The sequence below is a fragment of the Phyllostomus discolor genome, chromosome 9, assembly GCF_004126475.2.
Source record: "Phyllostomus discolor isolate MPI-MPIP mPhyDis1 chromosome 9, mPhyDis1.pri.v3, whole genome shotgun sequence".
NCBI lineage: Eukaryota > Metazoa > Chordata > Mammalia > Chiroptera > Phyllostomidae > Phyllostomus > Phyllostomus discolor.
In genome coordinates, this window is record NC_040911.2 from 53,973,239 (window position 1) to 53,999,482 (window position 26,244).

The window sequence follows — 26,244 nt, forward strand, 5'->3', positions numbered from 1 at the left end:
GCTAAAAGAATACATCTCCACCAAACCAGCATTGCAAGATATGCTAAAGGAACTACTTTAAGAAGATGAGGGAAAAAAAGGGGAGAGAGAGGAACAGAAGTACAAAGGGAAAATAGCAATGAATATGAAGCTATAAATAAAAACCTTAAATGTAAACAGTTAAATGCTCCAATCAAAAGACATAAGGCAGCTGAATGGCTAAGAGAACATGACACACATATATGCTGTCTACAAGAGACCCACCACAGGACAAAAGATCTACACGGACTGAAAGTGAATGGATGGAGAAAGATATACCAAGAAAATGGACATGAAAAGAAAAGTTGCAGTAGCAATACTTATTATATCAGACAAAATAGATTTCAAAACAAAGACCATAAAAAGAGACTAAGACACACATTACATAATAATTAAGGGAGTTATCTATCAAGAATATATAACCTTTGCAAACATATATGCACCCAACATAGGAGCACCTAAATATTCAAAGAAAATCATAGAGGACTTCAAGAAAAATGTAGACAGCAACACACAAATCATAGGAGATTTTAGCATTGACAACAATGTACAGATCTTCCAAGCAAAAAATCAAGAACAATATTGTGGCATTAAGCAACACTCTAGATTAAATGGACTTCATTGATAGATTAAGAACCTTCCACCCCAAAGAAGCAAAATATACATTTGTTCTCAAATGCACATGGAATATTTTCAAAGACAGACCACACACAATAGGACACAAAACAAGCCTCAACAAATTCAGGAAAATTGAAATCATATCAAGCATCTTCTCAGATCACAATGGACTGAAATTAGAAACCAATCTTAAGGAAAAAAGTCAAAAACATTCAAAGACATGGAGACTGAATAACGTGCTATGAAATAATGAATGGTTTAATAATGAGATAAAAGAAGAAATCAAGTTTCTGGAAACAAATAAAAATGAACATGTAACAGCCCAAAACCTATGGGACAGTGAAAGCACTCCTGTGAGTGAAGTTCAAAGCAATACAGGTCAACCCCCAAAAGATAAGAAAATCTCAAATAAACACTCTAAGTCTACATCTAGAAGAACTAGAGTAACAACAAGAAACAAAGCCAACAGCAAGAAGAAAGAAGGTAATAATCAAGATTAGAGGAGAATGAAATGACATAAAGACCAAAATAACAATTCAAAGGATCAATAAATCCAGAAGGTGATTCTTTGAAAGATACAAAAAACTGACAAGCTTATAACCAGACTCATCAAGAAAAAAGTTATTAGAGGGCCCTAATAAATAAAATCAGAAGTCAAAGAGAAGTTACAAAAGATACCACAAAAATACAAAGGATTGTAAGAAATTACTATGAACAACTATATGCCAAGAAACTGGACAATCTGGGTGAAATGGACAAATTTCTAGAAACATTAAATATTCCAAAACTGAATTGAGAAGCAGAAAGCTTGAATAGACTGATAACAACTAGTGAAATTGAAAGGGTAAACAAAATACTTCCAGCACACAAAAGCTCTGGAGTGGACAGCTACACAGGAGAATTTTTAAAAACATTTAGGGAAGAGATAACCCCCATCCTGCTCAAACTATTCCAAAAAGTCCAAGAAGAGGGAAGACTCCAAAACGTTTTTTATGAGGTCAGCATCAACCTAATTCCAAAACCAGATAAAGACACAACAAAGAAAGAATACTACAGGCCAATATTGTTGATGAACGTATATGCTAAAATCCTCAACAATATACTGGCAAACCAGATCCAGCAACACATTAAAAAGATCATACAACATGATCAAGTGGGATTCATCCCAGGGATGCAAAGACAGTACAATATTTGCAAATTAATAAACATAATATACCACATAAACAATATAAAAGACAAAAATTACATGATCATATCAATAGATGCTGAAAATTCATTTGGTAAAGTACAATACCCATCTATGATTAAAACACTCAGTAGTGTGGGCATAGAGGGAGAATTTCTCAACATTGTAAGGGCCATATATGAGAAACCTCTAGCCAACATTATAGTCAAGAGAAAACTACTAAAAGCTCTCCCTTTAAGATCAGGAACAAAAGAAGCATGTCTGCATTCTCCACTTTTATTCAACATAGTACTGGAAGTCCTAGCCACTGTGATCAGATAAGAAAAATAAATAAAAGGCACCCAAATTGGAAAAGAGAAAGTAAAACTGTCATTATTCACAGATGACATGATAGTGTACATAGAAAACCCTAGTTTCCACCAAAAACTTGACCTAGTCTCCACCACTCTACTTGACCTAATAAGTGAATTTGGCAATACAGTGAGATACAAAGCCAATATTCAGAAATCAATGGCATTTTTGTACACCAGCAATGCAATATCAGAAAGAGAAACCAGGAAAACATCCCATTTTATATAGCAACAAGAAAAATAAAATACCCAGGAATAAACCTAGCCAAGGAGGTAAAAGACCTGTGTTTGGAACACTACAGAACATTGAAGGAATAAATTAAGGAGAGATACAAATAAATGGAAGCTTATACTGTGTTCATGGGTTGAAAACATTAATTCATTAAAATGCCCATACTACCCAAAGCAATCTATAGATTCAATGCAATCCCTATTAAAATATCAATGGCATATTTCACAGATCTAGAACAAACATTTCAAAACTTTATATGGAACCAGAAAAGACCCAGAATAGCCTCAGCAATCTTGAGAAAGAAGAAGAAAGTAGGAGGGATGACAATTTCTGACATCACACTATACTACAAGGCCATGGCAATCAAAACAGTCTGGTACTGGCATAAGAACAGACACATGGATCAATGGAACAGAATAGAGAGCCCAGAAATAAACCCATGTCTCTATGGTCAATTAATATTTGACAAAGGTGGCACGAGCAAACAATGAAGCAAAACTATCCTGTTCAATAAATGGTGTTGGGAGATTGGGACAGGCACACGAAAAAAAATGAAAAGACCACAGACCTACACCATACACTAGAATGAACTCAAGATGTATAAAATATAATTCACAACATGTTGGGAACCTTACTGCCTAGTTTCAGAAGCTATAACTCCCCATGGTTAAGGCTGAGTGAGAGTGAGCTAAGATGTCCAAGCTTTCTTGCCTACTTCAGATTGGGACCCTAAGCCACTAAAGAGACAAAGTTTATCCTGCTGGCAGGAGCACCACCTCTACCTGCTTTACTCCACCCTGCCTGGCCCCCAGTATATAACCAGTTAGCCAATGATGGGTAAGATTCCTCAAGGGAGGGACAACCTAAGACAGGCAGGGTCATGAGGGCATCCTCAAGGAAGGACTTGGGGGGCTACAGAAAAAGGGGGTGATGAACCCTTGCCACATGGCTTTGACATAGTCTGAGCTCTCACTCTGTTTGCCAGAAGTCTCCTCATCTCCTGGCTGCCTTACTTCCCCTGTCCGACTTAAGCCTGAAACAATGCTAGAGGTGGGTGCAGCCCTGTGCTGGAAAGAGCAGATTTCCAGGGGTGATCAGGCCTAAGAGAGAATGCACAAAATCCTGTGAAACCTGCTTTGCTAATGCCCTCAATTTACATAAGGGTCCAAGCATGAAATGAGTTTGTTTCCCCAAAGTTTTATGGCCCTTTAGTTATCTGGCCCTGACTTAAAATAAGCCCTCATAGTTCTTTGAATGTTATCTATTGTTTGATCATTACTGTCTGACAAGGATTGATGAGATTTACATATATGCCCTGTATTCCTATGCATATGAACCCAATAAAAGCCCATTGAGGAAAAGGCTTCTGTCCCTTCTCCTTTGAGAGATCGGCCACCTTTCCTCCCCAAGCAGATCATGTCTTGGTAGACTTATTCTCATCTGTGGCGGCCATGGGGTGTCCTGTGGCTGGAGCCCCCATACATCTGGTGCCTAGAACAGGGGCCTGATGATTCAGGACTTGCTCTGAACAGAGGCAACAAGCCATGGTCATGGATGGCATACCTAAGAGGACATAAATTAGCGCTTTCATCCCCCCAGAGACAGGGGCATCTCTCAGTAAGGCCCCCAGGTGTGATACAGGTAAGAGGAAAGGTTTCTGTCATGCTGCCCTGCAACAACACCATAAAAGTCCAAGAGGAGAACAGACATTAAAATTTCTGATATCCTATGCAGCAATATTTTCATCAGTATATATCCTAGGGTAAGGGAAATAAGGGAAAAACATAAAACTACATCAAATTAAAAAGCTTCTTTATGGCTAAAGAAACCATCATCAAAGTGAACAGGGATCCACCACATGGGAAAATATATTTGCCAATAATACATCAGACAAGGATTTGATCTCCAGAATATATAAAGAACTCACACAACTCCACACCAGGAAGACAAACAATCCAATTAAAAAATGAGCAAAGGAACTGAAAAGACACTACTGCTTGGAGGACAGACAGAAGGCCCATAGAAATATGAAAAGGTTCTCAATATCACTATCCATCAGAGAGATGCGAATTAAAACCACAATGAGATACTATCTCACAATGGTCAGAATGACCATCATTAGCAAAACAACAAACAAGTGCTGTGGAGAAAAGGTAACCCTAGTGCACTGTTGGTGGGAATGCAGACTGGTGCAGCCACTGTGGAAAGCTCTGTGAAATTTCCTCAAACAACTAAAAATGGAACTCTGTTTTGACCCAGTGATTCCACTGCTGGGATTAGACCCTCAGAATCCTGAAACATGAATTAAAAAGAACCTGTGCACCCATATGTTTATAGCAGCATTATTTACAGTAGCCTAGTGCTGGGAACAGCCTAAATGTCCATCAGTAAATGAGTGGATCAAAAAACTGTAGTACATTTACACCATGATTCCATGTGGTGTAAATGGAATCTGTTTCTTTCTACACAGCAGAGAGAAAGAAGGAACTCCTAACTTTTGCAAAAGCATGGATGAAACTGGAGAATATTACAGTAATTGATACAAGCCAGTCGGTTTAAGAGAGATACCATATGAACTCACCTATAAGAGGAATCTAATGAACAACACACACTAATGAACAAAATAAAACCACAGGTGTGGAAACATGGAACATACTGATAGTGACCAGAATGGAGGGTGAAGGGGAATAATGCTGGAAAGCAGGAGAAGCAAATAATCAAAGAACATGTATGAAAGACCCATAGACATAGACAACAATGTGAGTACTGACTGTGGGAACAGGGTTGCAATGGGTGGAGGTGGGAAAGGGGATAAAAAATTGGGACAACCATAATAGAACAATACAATATTTAATTAAAAACCTGATACACTGAGAAATAGAAAATCTGTACAACCAAATAAGTCAATATATTAAATCAGTAATAAAAAACTTTCCAACACAAAAAAACTCATGACCAGATGGTTTTACTAATGAATTTACCAAATATTTAGAAAAGAATTAGTGCCAATTCTTCTCAAATGCTTCCAAAAAAATTGAAAAGGAGGGAACACTCCCAAACTCATTTTATGAGGTTAGCATTACCTTAACACTTAAGTCAAATAAGGATATTACAAGAAAAGAAAACTACAGGCCAATGTACATGATGAACATAGAAGCAAAAATTATTTTAAAAAATACTGGCAAACCAAATTCAACAGCATATTAAAAGGATCATGTACCACGGCCAAGTAGGATTCATCCCTGTGATGCAATGGTTCAATATATGTAAATTGGTAAATGATGCATCACTGTAATAGAATGAGTGATAAAAATCACATACTGTATTTGCTGTGTATAGCAAGTTTGGGCCATATGTCTTTGGGCCATACGTCTTTGGCCCAAACTTTCAGGGAAAAAATCTTTCATTTTAATTAATTCAATTTTTACTTATTTATGTTTAGATACTTTTTTGTATTATTAAGGAATTTTAGCATGTTTTAAACATTATGGTACAGGAAATTTTATGTTACAAATAATTACAAAACACAAGAACAGATACAAGGTACAAGACATTTTATGTACTGGTAACAAATTTATGATATGTATGCATCATAGAAGGCCAAGAACTCTTCATCACTGTCAACATCAGAAGTATCACCTTCTCCCTGGCTGGTGTAGCTCAGTGGATTTAGCGCAGGCTGGGAACCAAAGTGTCCCAGGTTCAATTCCCAGCCAGGGTATATGCCTGGGTTGCAGGCCATAACCCCCAGCAACCGCACATTGATGTCTCTCTCTCTCTTTCTATCTCCCTTCCTTCCCTCTCTAAAAATAAATAAATAAAATCTTAAAAAAAAAAAAAGAAGTATCACCTTCTTCAATATCTGCATTACCAGTGTCTTCTGAAGAGTCACTTTTCTCATCCTGGTAAATTTCACCATCCTCATTTCCATCCATAGCATTGCTGATGCCACATTTTTTAAACGATTTCACAACCATTTCCTTCTTGACACCGTTCCAGGATCTTAGGATCCAATTACAAACCTGTGTGATGGATGCTTTCTTGATCCTGCCTGTAGGTGTTAAATCATTACCAGCTGACTAAATCCACAACATCCACTCTTTCTTCATTAGAGCTTTAAATGGCTTGTTTACTGACACATCAAGAGGTTGCACTTGGCTGATTAGCCCACCAGGTACCATAGCAAGTTGGGTTTTCAAGCCTGTTGAGATTGCTTTTGCACTTTGTGTAACATGGGCTTTGAAGTGATCAAAAACAAGCAAAGCTGTTTTTTTTTAAGTAATCCTGCAGGCTTTTGTGACCAGACTTTGTTAAACCAGATTTTCATGCCTTATTCATTCATCCATCCATCCTTTTTCATGCATGTGGACAATAACTCCACTTGGAATCTTTTCTTTTGGAAATGTTTTTCTTTTAGAGATGATCATAAGTGGCAGTTTTGTGCCATCTGCACAACAGGCTAGAACAATGTGAAATATGTTTTCTCATGACCACTAGTTTTAATAGCCATGGTCTTTGCTCCTTTGATGTCCACAGTTCTGTTGGATGGCACATCAAATGTAAGTGGGACCTTGTCCATATTGGTGATTTGGGACAGCTCAAAATTTTAAGTCTTTTGAAGACTGATAACATAAGAATGAAATTCCAAATCTTGATTCTCATAGGCTGCTGGAAGCTTTGGGGCAAGTTTCATTTGTGTCCTCATGCTCAAGCCTTCTCTCTTCATAAAGTTAAAGCACCATTTAGATGTCCTTGAGAAATCATCAATGTTATTTTCTTATGCAATCCTTTTACCTTCTTGTATCATCTGGGTTGGAACAGAGATCCCAGTTTGACGCTGCTCTAGAAACCACCTCCTGCTCCACCTCTAGTCTCTTTGGAGGTTTCTCTCCCATTGCCTTCTTCTGTCCTGGCATCTGAAGAAGCTTTTCTTCCTGTTGCCCCACAATCTGATGACACTCCCTGTGGGAGGAGGTCTGAAGTTTCTCTCAGCAGTTCTGTTGCCACTCTTTTTAGCATATTTAATAGCTTTTAGATTAAAACTTGCAGTGTACAAAAACCATTTCAATACTTTCCAAGGAATTTTCCAATAATTTCTCCTGCCTAAAGTGTACGAGGAAATGTCACACTGTTTACTCTGTGGTAGTAAAGTTGGCATCACCTATCGTAACAAGTGGGTAACAACTGGCATCACCTATGTTATCAAGTGGATAATCATCATCTATCTTACTCTGTGAATAACAGTATGTCACTCTTCATTACATTTCATTGAATCATTGGCCAAAATTGCTTTCATTGCAAGTTCATTGTACATTCAAGAAAACTGATTATCACATTCCAGGGTATTATTTTGCAAGTGGATATCATTATTGCTTTCTAGAGTTATACTTTTAACACATAAGCAAAAATAAAAGAATCAAAAACATTTATATAGATACGGAATTAGTACTACCCATATATAACGTGCATCCTTATTTTTCGCTCAAAAATTTGATTTCTCTCCTTCTCTTTCTCCCTCCTTTCCCCTCTCTCTAAAAATAAATAAATAAAATCTTTTGTTAAGGGCCCTAGCTGGTGTGGCTCAGTGGATTGAGTGTCAACCTGTGAACCAAAAGGTCGCTGGTTCAATTCCCAGTCAGGGCACATGCCTGGGTTGTGGATCAGTTCTCCAGCAGGGAAGAGCTTGAGAGGCAACTACACACTGATGTGTCCCTCTCTTTCTCCCTCTCCTACCCTCTCTCTAAAAATAAATAAATACAATATTTTAAAAAACACATATATAACAACAGAACAGAATAGAGAGCCCAGAAATAAATCAACTAATCTTCATGACAGTATCAAGAATATACAAGACAGTCTCTTCAATAAATGATATTGGAAATACAGTACCCATATGCAAAAGGTTGAAATTATACCTTTATCTTAAACTATACGCAACCATTATCTAGATGTAGATATGAACAAAACCATCTCCATTTTAGTGTCTTTTTATACTGTGACTTTTGACCAACTTCACTGTCCTTAGTAAGCATATCAATGCCAGTTGATGATTATCTGTTTCTTAAAATGTAGCCATATAACTTTTTGTTATTAACAACTAGAATGGCATGACAACCAAGATAAATATGAAACCAGTAATAGTACAGATTAGACTCATAATACAGATTATCTCTAATCTGTATAGATTAGAGATAGAGATAATCTGTAATACAGATTAATCTACTCTCTAATACAGATTAGACTATATTAGACTGTAATATAGACAGATTACAATCATCTATCACAAGATCACTGGGAGGTATGGCCCCTGGTGCCACTGTGTTCTTTGTCCCTTTGTCCTATCAGTCATTAGCACCTGAGTTATCCTATTGAATAATTACAGTAACAGGGGTCTGTTAGTGAAGACTAATCTGTACAGAGTTGCTGGGTTGTCTCTTCTGCTCTAACCCTATCTTCCCATTAAGTAAATTACCCTACAATAAATTCTGTTATATTCTATGTAGTGGCCTGCTTCATCTTTCAGTACAAAGTTACTTTCTCATTATGGTGGCCGTTACATCTTTGTTGGACAAACATCAACTCAAAATAAATTAAAGACTTAAATGTAATACCTAAAATTTTAAAACTCCCAGAAGAAAACATAAAGGAAAAGCTTTATGACATTGGTGTTGGCAATGATTTCTTGAATGTGACACAAAAATCACAGGCAACAAAATGCAAGTGGGACAACATGAATCTAAACAGTTTATGCACTGCAAGGGAAACAATCAACATAGTTAGAAGGCAGCTTCAGAATGTGATAAAATATTTGTAAACCATGTATCTGTTAAGAGGTTAATATCCAAAATATAAGGAATTCCTGTAACTTAACAGAAAAATCCCACAAATAACCCAATTTTTTAAATGAGCAAAAGATTTGAACAGATATTTCTCTGAAGACATACAAATGGCCAACAGGTATATGAAAAGATGTGCAACATCACTCATTCTCAGGGAAATGCAAGTTAAACCTACAATGAGATATCACCTCACATTTGTTAACATGGCCATTGTTAAACAAAGCAAAAAAAGAAGAAACAGAAAAAAACAAGTGCTGAAAAGGATGTGGGGAAATTGAAACCCTTGTGTACTATTGGTAACAATGTAGAATGGTAGAGTCACCATGGAAAAGAATACAAAGGTTGCACAAAACATTAAAAACAGAACCACACTGATCCAGCAATCTCAATTCTGGATATTTATTCCAAAGATTCAAAATCAGGATCTCAAATATATATATATCTTCATACCCTTGTTCATTGTTCACTATAGCCAAAAAGTGAAAACAACCTTAATATTCATCAACAGATAAACAAAGAAAACGTAGTGCACACATACCATGGAATATTATTCAAACTTTAAAAAGAAGAAAATCCTGTTATATGCCACAACATGGTAAACCTAGAGAATATCACACTAAGTGAAATAAGCCAGTCACAGGAGGATAAATATTGCATGATTCCACTTATATAAGGCATATAAAGTAGAAAGTAGAAGGATGGTTGCCAAGGGCTGGGAGAAGGGTAAAATGGAGAGTTGCTGTTCAATGGGTATAAAGTATCAGTCATAAAACATGAAAAAGTTTTAGAGATCTACTATACACCATTGTTCTTATAGTTAACAATACTGTAAGGTAAACTTAAAAACTTAAGAGGGTAGATCATATTACATTTTTTAACATAATAAAAACAAAAGGATATATGCTCTTAACTATTTAGAAAACAAACAAACAAAAAAAGAATTAGTTGTGTGTGTGTGTTTTTTTTTTTTTGCATTCTCCATCAACCTCAGCTCAGAAGCACTAGGAAAGCCTGGCTTAGCCTCTGAACATCATTCTCCCAGGTATCGGAACCTCTTTTACTTACCATTATATTTTAACAAAACGTTTTGTATACTTTACACCATACGAGTAAGTCAGAATACAAAGGACTCGTGGTGCCCAAGATTTCTAAGTACACAGGCCCAATTCAGCCCTTTTACATATGTTGCAAACCTGGGACTGCCATCACAAGATGAAGTCCATTTCACCACCATTTGAAGCTGGGCTGGCCATTTGACTTGCTCTGGCCAACATAATGCATGGAGGTGATGTGTTCATTCTGCTCCTTCTTCTAGGACCCTACTACCACCTAACTACCACTGCTGGAACAAGCCTGGGCTATCCTGCTGAAGGGGTCAACCTAGGCCACCCAGCTTACAGTTGACTGCAGACACTTAAGTGAGCCCAACTGAAGTACAAGAACTTTCTCCACACTTTTGGCAGACATCTTTGTTTCTGCCTTCTTAGCACCCAGTTCTCCTGCTCCTCAGAACATTGATATTTTCCAAGGGAACAACCATCTGCCCTCTTTTCAGAGATGTGGATTGAATGTAGTCGACTCAACCCTTGGCTCCAGATGTAGGCACATGTCCAACCTTAGGCCAATTAGAGCATGCCTCCCTATGGCATGTGACTGGTTCACGACTCTGCCACAGCCACTAAATTCAAGTCAGGGATTTATGTGAAAACTGCTGAGGAAGCAACCTCCCTCTTCAATGGGAAAGTTGAAAAGACAAGAAATTTGACCCGAGCTACTGTGCTTATCACTATGAGGAAAAAATCTTGCCCCCAAATAAAGATGGTGACAAGTTTAATGACATAATTTGAGCCATTATTAACTTTTGTTTTTTGGCTTTTTTGCTTACACCAGCCTGAATTAAGTTACTATTGATTATAAGCAAAGATGTTCTAATACATTCCACATCCTTCTCTGTGCATTGTTAAATGGCAAGCAGGGAAATTCACAGGAAGTTGAAGAAATGTTAAACTAATCTATGGTGACAGATTGTCCATGGGCCATGGGGCCACTGACTAGTAAGGAGTAGGAGGGAACCTCCTGGCCTGAGGCTGGTGTCTATCTTGATTAAAATATAACTTGTGTTATATATGAAATATGTAATATAATCTATACATTAAATATAGTATAGCTTGTGTGGGTTCACAAGTTAAACCAAAGCTTACCAAACTGTTGTCTTAAGTTTTATGCACTTCACTGTACATAAAGTTATACCTCAGTTTTTTAAATACTACATTTATAATTCCTTCACCTCCAATATATACCTGATGCGGAGACTTGTAAGGTTGGATTCATCTGCTTCGGCCCTACCTGCCTGACCCCCTCTCCCTCTGTATGCCTTGACCTTCACTGGCAGTTTTAAAGCAGAGCCACATATTAGTAGATCCTCTTCCCTTGGAGGGGTGGGCCTTAGCTCCATACCCCTTCCCATGAACCTGGATAGGCTTGCGACTGCTGAGACCAATCAAGTCAGTGGAGGTGATGTGATGAGATTTTCCAGGCTGGGTGATGAATGGCGCTACTGCACCTGCCTTGTTGGCTGACATTCTCATTCTCAGCACTGTGAGCAGCTACAGAGTCCAAGTGCCCAAGTTGCCACATGCAAGTGCCTGGTCAAGGGTGCCCACAAAGCAGCTGCTAGCCTTCCCTGCCCAGGTACCAGGCATGATGGTGAGAAGTCAGCTAGCAGTAGTACATACCTACTTAGCTGCCCCAGCTCCTGACAATCCACTGACCTACAGTCCATTCACGGTGGCTTGCCAGGCCTGTACTCATGGGCCCTTTCTGAATTACTGACTTGCATAATCATGAGCATAACAAATGGTGGTGGTCTCCTGCTGTTAAGTTTTGGGCTGATAGGTGACACCACCTCAGACACTTGGGATGGGACCACTTCACTCCTGGCCTTACCTTACAACATCCACAGATGCAGCCCCTGACTTGAAAAAATCAGTCGAGTCTTCCACTTCGAGGATGTTGGGGAGAATCCGTTTCCAGACAGTCTGAAAAAGAGGCAGAGTGAGAAGACAGCTCCTAGGGGAGCTGCGAGCAGGTGTCAGCTGGGTGAGAGTAGCCCCTGATATGTACATGGATGGCCTGGTATCCAGCTTGGCTCTTGGTCCATTCCAAGGTACAGTTGCTTTGAGGAACCTGAAGGTCCTGGACTGACTAGTCCCTGGAGAAGGAGAAGCTGTCATAACCCAGACCACTCAACTGCTGTTGCTCTCATTCCCACCTCACCTTGACCCCATGGACTGGGACCCCCATGGCAGTCCAGCGGTGGCAGCAGGATGGACATGATGAGCTGAGGGCATGGCTGGGGACAACAAAGGCAGGGCCCAGCTCTTTCTGAGCTGCACTCCCTCCTTACTCTGTCCTCACCTTGGTACTTTTGTCTAGATTTTGGTATCCTCAGCATGACAAGGTATGGGGCTGCTGCAGCAGAGAAGAGAGAGCAAAATGGGCCTAGTTTTGAGGGTAAAAACAAGGCACATGGATGGTCTCAGGAGACCTGGGTCTTGTCCTTACTGAGAGGATAGTTGGCTCTGTGCCTCTGTCTCTGGACCTGTGGAGAGCAGCAGTGCCCACCAACCAGCCTTGTGGGTGAGCATGGAGAGTACAGCATCCACCCACTCTACCAAGAGAGTTGTCTGGCAGGTCAGGATGGAATGACTGTTTCCTCAACAGGCTCCCAGCCAGGACAAGATCTCTCAGGACAAGAACCAGGAGAGGTCTCATACTCCATCTGAGCTGCAGGCCATGACTGGTCATTGATAGAGAGTAAACAGGTCCAATTCGGACCAGACCCCATAAGCCCTAGCCCAACCTCTTCTTGGCTCCCCTCTTTCCTTCTTGGAAAGGTGTCCTGAATTCACCCTTCCCACCCTCAGTGTGACCATCAGCAGTGACAATGAGTCACTGAGTGATTCCCTGCCCCTACACAACTGCTGCCTGCCCTCCATATCTCCATCTGGGCTCTTGTTCCCTGGCAACAGCTTTCCCTGAACCCCCAGCTCACATTTAAATCATAGGCATCCTTCAGAGCCAATTTCTGCATCACCTCTTCCCTGAAACCTTCCCTGATGGCTCTGTTGGTAGCAGCTACCTTCCTCAGACTCATGTGCCCTGGGGCCACCAGTCACCTACTGGTATGTGAGCATACCACTGCTTGGTGCCTGCTAGATGCACCAGCCCTTAATGGATGCATGTGGAACCTCTGAAAGGCAGGGCACCTCAAAGCCACAGAGCCTCCTTTAGATCCTGGCTTGATCCTGGATGCAGGCAGCATGTTAGTGCCTCTGCTTCCTTATCTGTGAGGGGCTGATAACACCGTGGGAATATCGCTTGCATGAGGCAGGTAGAGGTCTTAGAGTACAGAGCTCAGTACACATGGAGTTTGTGCCACATGCACAGCTTCAGCTCAGGAGGGTGTGAGGCTGGGCTTGGTTGCCCATGGCCTGTCTCAGTCCATGATGGATGCCTGGTGAACTCTGCTGAATGAAGAACATGAGTTGAACCCTGCTATGGCCACCAGGTCAGACCCTCTCCACCAATACTGCAGGGCTGCAACTGTCCCCACACTGGCCTTTCCTCCTTGGCCATCTCCCCTCCACGCAGTTCACCTCCAGACCACACATCCTGAAAGGGCCCAGCCCACCTCTGACCAATAGGCACAATGACAGCAATGCTAATAACCAAGAGGCCATATGGGTAGCAGTGGAGGTGAGGAATCCAGCCTGAGCACTCTCTTCATTAGCCATGACTCTGCCTCAATCCAGATTCCTCAGCTGGGAAATGAAGGTAATAAAAGCACCAATTTCATAGAGTTGTATTCCTGAAGTGTTTGGAACTCTACACACATACACACTCTAGAAGTATCTGCTTCTTTTAATGACTGTTAGGCTCATTACCAACATTTTTTGAGATTCTAATTAATACTACTAAATTGACCCTTTTCATATGTATTCTCTCCTCTACTTTTCACAGCATCCACTGAGGCAGGTTTTATTCTTTCCATTTCACAGATGGACTCAGTTGTAGCAGCTTCTGACTCAGGCCTAGCTCTACATACAATCTTACCCTAGTCTGAGTGACACTCAACTATAAGCTCCAGAAAGCAGTTTATCCAGCTGGCCCTGTAACTCCAGGACAGGTGTAGGGCCAGGGCCAGGACAATTGCTCCAAGAATATTTTTTGAATGAACAGGCTTTTCTTTCTTTCCTTTTTTTTTTTTAAACAGACATTCAAATATTCAGCTTTCAACTGAGGATGTTCCTGATGTTCCTGTGTCCCTCCCTTGCTGGATCCTGCTATCTGTACTTGTCAACATCCACACTCATCATTGTGGCCTGCTGATTGGCCTGCCTCTTCCCATCACAGCCCACCTCCCTGGGCTCCAGTTGCTTTGCCTTCCTGTGGCTCTCTAACATAGGGAGGGCCCTCCTCTCTTAGGGCCTCATACTTGATGTTCCTTCTGTCTTCAAGGTCCTCTCCCAGGTATTCTCTGTCCACTTAGGTCTCCACTCAAGACCTCCCCTCCTCCCAGGGAAGGCTTCCCTCATTATTCCTTCTAACGTTGTCTGTGACCTCCAAGGGCATTGTTCCTACCTTATTATTTCACTTGTAGCACTTATCCCAGTCTAAAACTATTCTTTTCATTTGCTTGACTGTTCATTGGCTCTGTTTCCCATGAGAAAGGACACTTCATGACAGTAGGGGCAGTGATTATTGTCACATTCCTAGTGTCTAGCTTAGCACCCGGCATTTGGTAGGAGTTCAATCCACATTTTTTTTAAGATTTTATTTATTTATTTTTAGAGAGAAGAGAAGGATGGGAGAAGGAGGGAGGGAAACATCAATGTGTGGTTGTCTTTCATGCACCCCTACTGGGGACCTGGCCTGCAACCCAGGCGTGTGCCATGACTGGAAATTGAACCAGTGACCCTTTGGTTCACAGGCCCATGCTCAGTCCACTGAACTACACCAGCCTGGGCCATATTTCTTAAATAAGTAGTTGAATATATAATTTAATGAGTGAATGTCTGAAAATTCAACCAATGTCTATTAAATAAGGCTAAGTATTACCAATATCACGACTCCCAGGGTGAGGGTGATGGGTGGGGGCATCAGAAAGGTGAGAAACTATTCTGGGAAGTGACCACCTACTGGACTCAGGTGGAAGAGACTGATTCTCAGAGAGAAACACTGCCTAGTATCATGAGAGAGCTGGAATAGAGTCTGAGTCTGCCTGACTATTGACACCTAGGCTGATCACATCGCAGAGTACTCTCTCTAGGGAAGTCTTTCTGGAAGGTTCCAGTGCACATATTAATAGGTCCTTGGTCTTGGCATCTGGCTCTTTCAGCTAGCTTCTATTTAACTTGTCCACTGTTGACAATGAGTCCATAGAAAAGTCAGGGTCCCACTGCTAGAGGAAGAAGGGGCAAGAGGACATAGAAAGCCCAAAATAGGATAGAACAAACACTGTGCCTAGGGCCAGCACATACATCCACAGAGAGCGTGCATAGCTTGACTCCAGGGAATGTGATTCACAAAACCCATGAGCAGTGCACAGCCATACAGTAGCCCTGAAGTGGCCTCTTACCCGCACAGCCTCCATGGTGACCAGCTCTGCCTTTGTCAGCTCAAGGACAGTATTGTCTTCTCCCCTGAAGAAGTGTGAGGCTGGAATCATCTTACCATCTTCCAACTGGATGTTCTTCACCAGCAGCTGTACAAGAAAGGATTTTACAGTGCCTGTGGTTGCCTTTATGGCAGGGAAAGGAGCAATTCTACAGAGAGCACTGTGCTTCATCTCCGACCATCACAGCAATAAAGGCATAGGGAGTCTCAGATAAAGGATGAAGAAAACAGTTCAGAGTGGGGAGGCTGTAGTTTTAGGGACGCAGAGGAAACTGTAGAGCTCATGCTCACTTTTCCCTATCACCAACCCCACTGTGCTCTGGCTTTCTTTTTCAATGTAATGACTTTATTATATCTATTAAATTGATGCCCACTCATTAGACAAATAATTCAAGCACTAATTTGAAAGCTAACTGAAAAAAGAATTATGCACCAACAGCTTAGCTCCCAAACACCCCATGGTAACAAGAGGAGTAGATGTACTCGTGAATAGAACAGGACATCTCTGTTTGATAAGAGATCTATAAGAATAGCATGATCTATACATGACCTAATAGAACTGGTGCCAGGTTCCCTGCCTGATCCCAGCCTGCTGTTTTTTTAAGGTGTTCTGGAGCTTTCTGTGAGCCCAGCTGGGAATTCCCAAAACATGGTTGAACCAAGGGTCTCCAAGGCTGCCTTCTTTGTTTTGCTATCCTCGTGGATATCACAGAGGATGAAGTCAGTGCCCCTCCCCCACAACAGGGCCCAGCTGAGCTGGGGCCCCAATCCTCCAGCTACTGTAATGGTAGGCTATTAGTGACCTACTTCTGAACACTTATCCTCTATGTTGGCTGATAAGCACAGCTGTGCCCAAAAGCCCAGGGGCTATGCCTCATTGTTTCTCACCCTATTTTAAGGCAGCAAAAACCAAGGGCTGAGTAATGTGAAAATATCAGGACATAATCTGCAGATACAAGTAACACTGAAGAGCCTGCCCTAATTTTTTTTAAGAAAAATTTTTAAAAATATTTTATTTATTTATTTTTAGAGATAGGGGAAGAGAAGGAGAGAGGAAGAGACACATCAATGTGTAGTTGCCTCTCCTGTGCCCCAAACTGGGGACCTGGCCCACAATGCAGGAATGTGCCCTGACTGAGAATTAAATCGGTGACTCTTTCGGTTCACAGGCCCACACTCAATCCACTGACTACACCAGCTAGGGTGAGCCTGCCCTAATTAAGGCTAGAATCCTCTGTCCTAGCCTGCTCCCTAAGTGGTACATGATTTTTTAAGAGCAGCCCCCCTCTATAAATCACATACACAGGATCTCCCATCTGAGGAGCTGCTTCTAGGGAACCTGATCCAAGACAGGCCTAGTCTTCCAACTGCATTTATCAATCATGAATATCTAAAACACCCAACTACTGTAAATCACAGACACTGATGGCAGCCTCAGGGTCTCCAAGGGCAGAGCATGGCAGGGTGGGCACCCACAGTGAGCTCACACAAATCCCAAGCAAAGCAGTGCCACAGTCCACCTGGCCTATACACACCAATGAAACTTAGGGTTCAACATCCCTTAGCTTTAAGGGTTGTTGAAATTCCCTAAAGTTTTCAGTCCCCTGCCTATCTTCTTTCTTCCTTGCCCCCTGGTATCTTAAGATCCCAATCTGTCCAACCACTGCAAGCAGTGAGCATTAATAGTAGAGTACTGTGGCCAACTGGTGGGCCTCAAAGTCAGAATTTTAGAGTTTGAATCCCTGCTCTCCCAAAAACTAGGTTGGGTGACTTTGGGTAGGTTTTTTAAAATCTCTGTGTTTTAGTTACTCCTTCTGTAAAATGGGTAGAATATCAATATATATTTCATTGAGTTGTCGAGAGAGTTGAATATACATCAATTTTTTAAAACTGTGGCCAGCACACAGAAAGTGCTCCATAAATATTAGCTGTTTCTGAGTTGCAGAGTCTGCCAATATGAATCAGAGCATGTTAGTACCTGTCATGATTCCATGGACCTTTAAAGAGAATTAAACTGAGGCACAGAGGTTCAATTACCACACCTAGTGACACTGGGACACTCTGTAGGACTAATACAAGGCCCTAGGTTCAGGACTCCTTGGAGAGGATTTTTCCCTGATTCTGACACCCTCACAGGACACTCAGCTCTGGCTGGGACATTTGGTCCAAAAGAACAAGAAGCTTTTCTTCCTGAAACAGGGAAGTGGAGGGACTGAGTGGTCAGGGGTGAGTGTGGACACCTAGAGACTGCCATCTTATCTTCTGTTTTCTCCAGAGCAGCTGGAGTCTGACTGCAGTGCCAGAAATCCTGGACAGCAGTCTGTTTGTCCTTGAGACTATAGTAGGGACATGTGACCCACAAGAGCACTGTTACCATTTTGTTATCATTCCCAAAGAGGACCAATCCCCCTTTGGTGACCACCCCTGGTCGATGGGCTTCTGGGATGGGCAAAGCTTCTCCCTCTGGCACCAGGCCTGCAGTGTTCAGCGTTGAGTTGAAAAACGTCACCTTCTGTTTGGAAACAGGACAGAAAAACCAGAAGGTGGTGAATGAGAAGAGGTCCCCACCACTGGAAGCCTAGGCAGGGCTACGGATCGTGGAGCAGAGGGCAGTGCAATGTGGGCCTAGGACTCTGCCTCCAGGGGCACAAGCAAGGCCTGGAGAAGACTTGGAGGCCTCTGGAGCCCTTAAGCCCTGTGTGCCCCTAGTACCCTTTGTGTTGCCCCCCAGCCTCAGATCTCAGGTAGACAGATTGGGCAAAAATCTGCTCAAGGCACCACAAAGTGAGGACACCTGCCCTAGTTATGCCACCAAGCACTGGTCACTTTGCCAAGGGTCTCATAATGGCAAAGGCAGCAGGGACTGTGTCAGGGACTCCCAGACACAGTCTCGGCAATTGGTCACTGATGAGGGGTTTGGACAGTCTGGGACTTTGTGAAGGGACTTTCCATGGGCTACAAAGTCCCTGCTCACAGTCTTGCCAGACCCTGATGCCTCAGAGAGCCTGTAAGCAACACCTGCTTGCCTTGTGCCCAGCCCCTGGCCTGAGCATGCTTTCCTGCCCCCTGGAGCCAACTAGAAGTCAGAGGTGGACCTGGGGTCTCCATGAGCCCAGGGGTGAGAGTTGAAATATTTTACAACCAATGCAGCTCACCCCAGACTTGATGCAGGGTTGGGAGGCCTTGAGCTGTGTTGTCCCTTTACCCTTTAGCCACCAAATGATGGGTAGGTCTCATAGTCCTAGGGGAGGGGCTGAAGTGGCTGTGGGAACTTGGATGCGATTGGAGCTCAGAGCAGTGGCTATTTACCAACCAGTTTTGCAGCCAATGGGGCATAGCAGTGGATCTAGCTCAGTCCCAGCCTCACATGAGCGCACCTGCCCACCAGCCTCTGTCCAGGCACCTGGCACCTTGTCGTTCCCACGGATCCAATTATGAATGGCTTCTGCTGGCTGCTCCCAGTTGATCTGTGGGGCAGGATATGTCTGCTTAACCAGTCTGTCTCTACTCCCTGACCATCTGGGTAACACCCCTGCCTTCCCTTTCAACCCTGATAACCCCTGACAGTAAGTAAAGCCTGGGAAAGAAAGCGGGAAAGTCTGGCTTCTTAGACACTAGTCTGAGTCCCTGAACTGGGTGGGTCTCTCCTTGGTACCCATGCTCTGAGTACTCTCTGACCCTCAAGACTTTCATAGTTGAGTGAATGCAAACGGATGGTTTGGGGAAGATAATGTTCCATTGTTAAGATGGACAAGGCCTTATACGGAGTTCCAGCACAAAGTGCAGGCCCATCCCAGAGTGCTCTGCCAACTGCTTCTCCTGGCCTACAGGACTCACACAGATCCCCACAAATCACCTCCCAAGCCTTGAGCAGAGATACAGCCATAAGCACTCAAGGCTCTACTTGTGACAGCTTTGAGAAACCGAATTACCTCTCCTCCCTCATCTTAGAGACTTCTGGCACCACAGCTGATTTTACACACACACACACACACACACACACACACACAGTTCTTTCTGGGAACGTTGCCTGTGCAACCATCTCCTATAGAGAAACAGGAAAAAAACAGAAACGACACTGTTCCTTGCCTGTCTGGGTGCCACTTGCCTTCCCCCATCCAGCTTTGCTTCTTCTTCCCCAGCCTGGGAAGCCCTCTCCTCTGGCCTTAAACAATTACAGCCTAGTTGCTCAGCCAGAACCCCAGCCTCCCCAAGATACCCTCCACACTCCAGCCCAAGCACAGATAGGTTTCAGGGTGGGCAGAGCCCTGGCACTCACCTTGGCTGTTTCCTTTTTCTGAATGCCCTCGTAGGTGGCTCCTTCCTCAGGCTGAGGGAGTCTGGGGGCTTTGCCCTCAGCAATCAGCCTCACAGCCTGCACCTGGGGAGGCCCAGATCAGTTGGTATCCCCAGCATTAGGACCTTCCCCGTACACCCATCCCCTGGGTTCACAGAGTCTGGACCCTGCCCCACACTAATCATACATGCCTGGCACACAATCACCTAAGAAATATCTTCTGTATGAAGAGATAATGCTAGTCTTAATCCAATTCTAATCTGTACATGGGGCACAAAACCCCACCCTCTCTACTACATAAGGTTTTAGAAGATTATATAGAACACACACACACACACACACACACAAACTTCCATGTTTTCTTGAACATTTTTTGTTGTTGTTCAAGTACAGTTTTCTGCCTTTTCCCCCATCCTTCACCACCACCCCAACCTTGCTCCCCTATTTCCACCCCCCCTTGTTATTGTCCATGTGTCCTTTATAACTGTCCTGTAAACTCTTCACCCTTTCCCCTATAGTCCCCTCCCCTCTCCCCTTTGGTCACTATCAGCTTGTTTTCAATTTCAGTGGAATTCTATGCAGCAGAAAGAAAAGAGCTCCTATCCTTTGCAACAGCATGGATGGATCTGGAGAGCATTATGCTAAGTGAAATAAGGCAGGGGGTGAAAGGCAAATACCATATGATCTCACCTTTAACAGGAACTTAATCAACAAAATGAACAAGCAAGCAAAATATAACCAAAGACAGTGAAATTGAAAGAATTTCCATGTTTTTTATCTAAAACCTTCCCTGCCTGTTAAGAAAAATGAAATGTGAGCCTCCTGGCATATTTGGAGGTCTGAGATTAAGCTGGGAGTAGTTTCTCTGTTTAAGGAAAGAAAAAGATTGTGGGACAAGGACTCAGGGCAGAGGGGAGGGGAAGCAAGGAAGGTGGGCTTATGGTAAGGAGGGGGCTGGGAGAAGAGGCCCCAGAGACAGAGAAACTAAAAATGATGGGAGTATGAGAAATGCCTAAAATAGTACCACCTAGTATAATGTTCTTTGGTGGTGAATACATTCTACATCTGTACTGTCCAATACAGAGGCCATCAGCCATGTGTAGTTCTTAGGGACTTGACTTGTAGCTAGTGAAACTGAGAAAGTCCATTTTTAATTAGAATTCATTTTAATTTAATAGCCTCAGGTGACTATTAGATAGCACAGCCTTAAAGGATATTTTTAATTGTTTACTGGGAGATATGCAAGGTAATGTGTTTCTCTGTCATATCAAATCTCCAGCAAGTTCAATTTGCATGGGAAAGAATACAAAGAGGCAATGAACACACCTAAAAAAAAAAGGTGGCAGCAGACCAGACTGGCTGAGGGAAATGAACAGCTGACATCTGGGTAGCAGTGAGCACTTTTACCTCATTGTTATGATTATTGTTACTGCCAAATAACAAATGGTCTCCTCCTGGAGGCCTCCTGCCTGCTTCTGGAATGGGTGAGAAGCAGAAATGTGTCTGCCTTTGGCCATCACTAGCTGCCCTCCTCCTGCTGGACCACCAGCGGCCTTGCACAACTCCAACACCTTTGGAGTCAGGTCCCATGGGGTGTGACTGTCATGCCAAGCACAAGTATCTCTGATTTTCAGTTATTCTTGTGCCTTCCTCTGGTAACAGAAGCCTCTCTCATGGGAAAACTTGGTCTATAAAATACACCTGGAGGAGCCTTCCTTCCCCAACAGGCCAGGGCAGGAAGCATGCGAGGTCTGCCAGAATATTCCATCATCCTGGTTAGTGATTGGCTCAGGGTGGTCACATGACTCCCAAATCAGCCAATCACAGTCTTCTCTGATTTTTTATTTATGAATTCTAAGACAATAGGGATTTCTTTTCCCCTGGAACCCGGAAGTGTATACCTTGACCTACCAGTGACTACCTTTCCTCCCATTTGAGGGCAGGCAACCCTAGAATGAAGCTAACCAAACAGAAAAGAAGAATCGGGAAGAAAAAAAGAGAAACAGAATCCTAGTGACATGGCTTAAGCCTCTGGATTCAGCCATGCTTGATACCATCCCTGCCTTTAGTCTTCTCTGTTAAATGTTCCCTTTTTGGCTAAAGCTTTTTGGGCTGGGTTCTGTCCATTGTAAGCAAGAGTCCTGCCTAACACAGTATCTTATATGTCCTAATTCTGCCTCTTTAAAACCCTGAAATGAGAGTTCGCTCCTTCCAGAGTCCTGGAATTGGGGAACAGATTCCTGGCCAGCTTCAACAACAGGCTGGGCCTAGAGAGGGTCTCCAGGACAAATAGGCCATGCAGGTACATGTGGCAATGCCACCTCCCAGCACTTACCATCCCTTTGATGCCTTCAGGGAAGAGGAAACGGTTATACAAAGTGCTCACAGTGTCGTCTGGGAGGATCTCACACTCTTTCTGGAGCAGAATGTCCCCAGTGTCCAGGCCATCATCTGCCCAGAAGATGGTAAAACCCCCTTTTTTATCTCCATGAATGAGGGTCCTAGGGAAAAGTAGAATGAAACCCTGAGTCTAGCAGAAAAAACAACAGAAGATGCCTTGGGGATGGTCCCTGCCATTCTCCAGCACACATCCTTGTTTCCCTCAATCCCTAGGAGGATTGATGCCTGCTCTGGCAAGAGTGGGAAGGAGAAAAAAACGGTATTTATTGACACCAACCATGTGCCAGGCATTGCAGTAAAAGCTCAATACACCTCTAACTTAATCTTCCCAACTCGTGTAAGAGGCATGGCATGCCCCCTTTACAGACAAGGAAATTGAAGTCCAGAGAAGTGAAGACACATGGCTGGTGTGTGAATTCCAATCAGACCAGTTTAACTGCAAACCCACTCTCTTTTCCCAACTCAAATGTCTCCGTGCCCTGACTACTCATCCAAACTGCCCCACCCACTCAACACATCACCCATTTATTATCTTCTTAGTACTTCTCATCATCCACCTTTATTTCTTTCCAAGTGGGTGCTAGTGAGAATATGGAAGTGGGTGGATTTTAGAGCAGGCCACTAGGCATATCACCTGGGTTGGTCCTGGTAGCCTCCTGGGTGAGGCCACCAGCAAACCCCTTCACAGCTGTTTCTGAGACCCCTGTCTACTTTGCAGTTTACTGTAATAATATAGAGTGCTTAGCAATGCCAACCCCTAGTTCTCTTGAGCATTCTTTCTAACTGATAACATTTCAGCAATCTGGTATATGGATGCCATCTAGCATGGCAGGACAGGACAGGCACCTGAATGATGCCTGATCAGCAGCCACAGAGAAAAGCTCCAGGATAAGGAAAGATGATGATTCAAGCAGAGGGTGATGTTTTTGCCATCTTACCAGTTGATGGCCGAGGCCCCTCGATGCCGGGGGAGCAGACTCGGGTGGTAGATAATGGAGCCATGGCGGGGGGCATTGATGACCTCCATGGGGATGAACTGGCTGCAGAAGGGCAGGACATTGAGCTCAGCACCCAAAGCCTGGTATTTTGCTACCACATCAGAAATAGCCTGTCCTCCCGCCCTCCAGCGGGAGAACTTAAACACTGGCACTCCATCCTTCTCAGCCTCCAGGCCTGTGGGATAGTGAGTGAGTGAGTGAATAGGAAATTGGCCCCTTTTCACACCCACCCACACATGACCACCTCTGCCTTCCCAGCAAAGTGAATCATGCATCTTCTCCCAGTCCTGTCCATTTCATCCTTCTTCAATGCCCCGTCAGTCTCAAACCAGCAGCACAGAGGGGACAGCATTAGCCAAGAGTGAGGTTTCTGTCTGGACTGACTTCTGTTGATAACTAAGACATGACAACTGAGCTCCTCCTTCTCCCAGACTCCTGCCTAAGCCCCTATGGCTGACCTCTTGACCTCATGCCACTCCAACACCTTCACCATGCCCATCACCAAGTTACTGATCTCCATCCTTCTCCTCTTTCTGTGGTGGGGTTTGGGACCCTGCAAACTGCAAAAGCACTGCCAATATGGGTGTTAGAGGGGGAGAGAATGAGAGAAGGAAGGGCTCACTCCTTTCTGTGAGCTCTTGTCCTGTGAGCATCACCCCAGCCTCACTTCTTCACCCCAAAGAAGCAGCTGAGTCACTTGCAGTCTCCCAGTATCTGCAGAACTAGCCTCAGTGCACACAACTCCCTCCTGCCGCCAGTGCCTGCTGTCCAAAGTCCAAGTCCTAGCCTTCATGCACCTCCTCTTGACCTGTTATCAGCACCCATGGCTAGCAGTCTCTCCACACAGGTCTGAATTACAGCCCACAATTCCAAGTTTTAGAAGTTAGAGCTTCTTCCCTTGATTTTTCCCAGCCTTAGAGGTGGCAGCTACCTTCTGCAGTCATTATCCTAGTACCTTCAAGTTCTCTTTTGTATCATCTATCAGATACTTCACAGTACTTGATTCTGTTGTACTCACCTGATGTCTGGCCCCCTGACTAGACCTGACCCCACCTTCTATCCCCCTCTGCCTCTGTGCCTTCGATCAGTGTGAGCAGATTGTGCTTGTAAAAGCTGTTCCACTGTGACCAAAAGAATATTTCTGTAGGACCATCTTCAGGTAGGGTCAAGCAGCAGCCCAGCCAGGCTCAGTCTGGGTCCAGGCTCAGGGGCTGGTGTCCAGTGGTCACTAATGTCTGGGAGCTGAATTCAGGCTATGTTAAGGGTCATAGGTGGAGTCGGATCTAGGAACAAGGCCTGGTTGACATCAGGGTGGTTGCTGGAGTTGAATCCAGGGTCAGCCTGCACTGCTGTCCTGGGAGGCCCAACTCTTCCTTATGAATTATAATCTTGTGCTTAGTCAGCTACATAAGGCCCCTTTCCTAAGCCTTACATTCTGTATCTGTCAGACCTGAGAAGGATCCATAAGTGTCCATGGAGAGCTTGTGAATCTGAGCTGAGGGCCCCTGCATCTTGCTGTGCTGTGGAGGTCCCCAGCTTAGCCAGTGATTCACAAATTGTGCTCCTTATAGGACCAAGGGCATCAGCATCACTGGAGAACTTGTTAGAAATGCAAATTCTCAGACTCCATTCCACCCCTCTGAACAGAAACTCCCAGATTAGAGTCAGTACTCTGTGTATCAGGACCTCCAAGTGGTCAGGACACAGTTACTCCTGCCTGGCATTTCTTTCAGAGCCTGGGTACTAGGGTCAGAAAACCTGGAGCAGTCAGACAGTGGGGCCCTAGGAGCAAGATGGAGATTTTCCATGGCCTTTCCCTAAGATGCAAACCCCACCCCACAATTAAGTGAGGAGGTCTCCACTTGTTCCAGAAAATCCAGGCAGCCAGTTGGCACTAGAGCAGAATCAGGGTGGACCATGTGTGGCTGCCTCTGACCAAGGGACTCCCACAGCCCCACCAGAAGATCCTGCAGACTCTTCTCCCATCCACCACAACTTGCTCTCTTGGACACCCCATTTCCCTGCTCCCACTCACCCAGGGGGTCCACCTTCCCATTCTTGTCTGGGACAGTGAACACGCCTACAACCTCATGGCCTTCCTTCCTCAGCTGGGAGTAAACTTCCTGGCCAAAGAGGCTCTGCCCAATAACTGCAATCTTCATGGCAGCAAGGAAAGTTCAGAAGGACCTGGGGAAAGAATAAGGTTGCAGCATTAGATAGGGCTCGCTGGCCTCAAGGAGGCAGTTGCACAGAGCCTAACTTGCTTGCTCCTCTCCCAACCTCTCAGCTCCTTTCTGGGGCTCCCTAGCAGCAGGCCACTGCAGGGAAGCTGTGAAAGAACCAGAGAAAAATGGTTTGATGAGGGTTGGAGGGACTTTAGATGTTACAGTGGGTGAGATGCACAGAGACAGTAAATTTAGGGACTCCTTGAAACCTTCCAAATTGGCATGAAACACTGGGTATCAAGTTCCCTGAGGCACATTTGATCATATTTCTGTAGTTAACCAGTCTGTGACCTTGGTCAAGTCACATCAAGCCCCAGTTTCCTCATTTGTTAATGAGAACGATGCCACATGCCTCAAATGACTTTCAGCCTATAAATATGACTTAGAAGCACCAAGAGGGCCC

General features: G+C 43.6%; 1 protein-coding gene and 2 long non-coding RNA genes across 9 annotated transcripts in view; all 3 read right to left on the reverse strand.

The window, feature by feature from the left end:
• ALDH1L1 (aldehyde dehydrogenase 1 family member L1) overlaps nt 1-26,244 on the reverse strand; it is a 108,082-nt gene that overhangs the window by 56,159 nt on the left and 25,679 nt on the right. For 5 of the 7 annotated variants that reach the window (XR_004899300.1, XM_036009375.1, XM_028524012.2 and 2 more), the window contains exons 2-9: nt 25,652-25,803; nt 23,557-23,791; nt 22,554-22,719; nt 20,201-20,302; nt 19,299-19,388; nt 18,296-18,433; nt 15,884-16,009; nt 12,190-12,281 (exon numbers count right to left, since the gene is read on the reverse strand). Coding sequence is in view for 6 of the 7 variants with exons in the window: in XM_036009375.1 (XP_035865268.1) it covers nt 12,190-12,281; nt 15,884-16,009; nt 18,296-18,433; nt 19,299-19,388; nt 20,201-20,302; nt 22,554-22,719; nt 23,557-23,791; nt 25,652-25,778 (1,076 nt within the window). In the remaining variant the exon portion in view is untranslated. The remainder of the gene's footprint in view (nt 1-12,189; nt 12,282-15,883; nt 16,010-18,295; nt 18,434-19,298; nt 19,389-20,200; nt 20,303-22,553; nt 22,720-23,556; nt 23,792-25,651; nt 25,804-26,244) is intronic. The other 2 variants (XM_036009376.1, XM_036009377.1) reach the window with 2 other exon arrangements.
• On the reverse strand, nt 5,901-7,844 carry LOC118496743. The gene is made up of 2 exons (XR_004899302.1): nt 6,255-7,844; nt 5,901-6,043 (listed from the first exon to the last, which is right to left on the reverse strand). It is a non-coding gene; the product is annotated as an uncharacterized LOC118496743 (long non-coding RNA).
• LOC118496742 lies at nt 8,495-9,397 on the reverse strand. Its single transcript, XR_004899301.1, has 2 exons — nt 8,669-9,397; nt 8,495-8,556 (listed from the first exon to the last, which is right to left on the reverse strand). It is a non-coding gene; the product is annotated as an uncharacterized LOC118496742 (long non-coding RNA).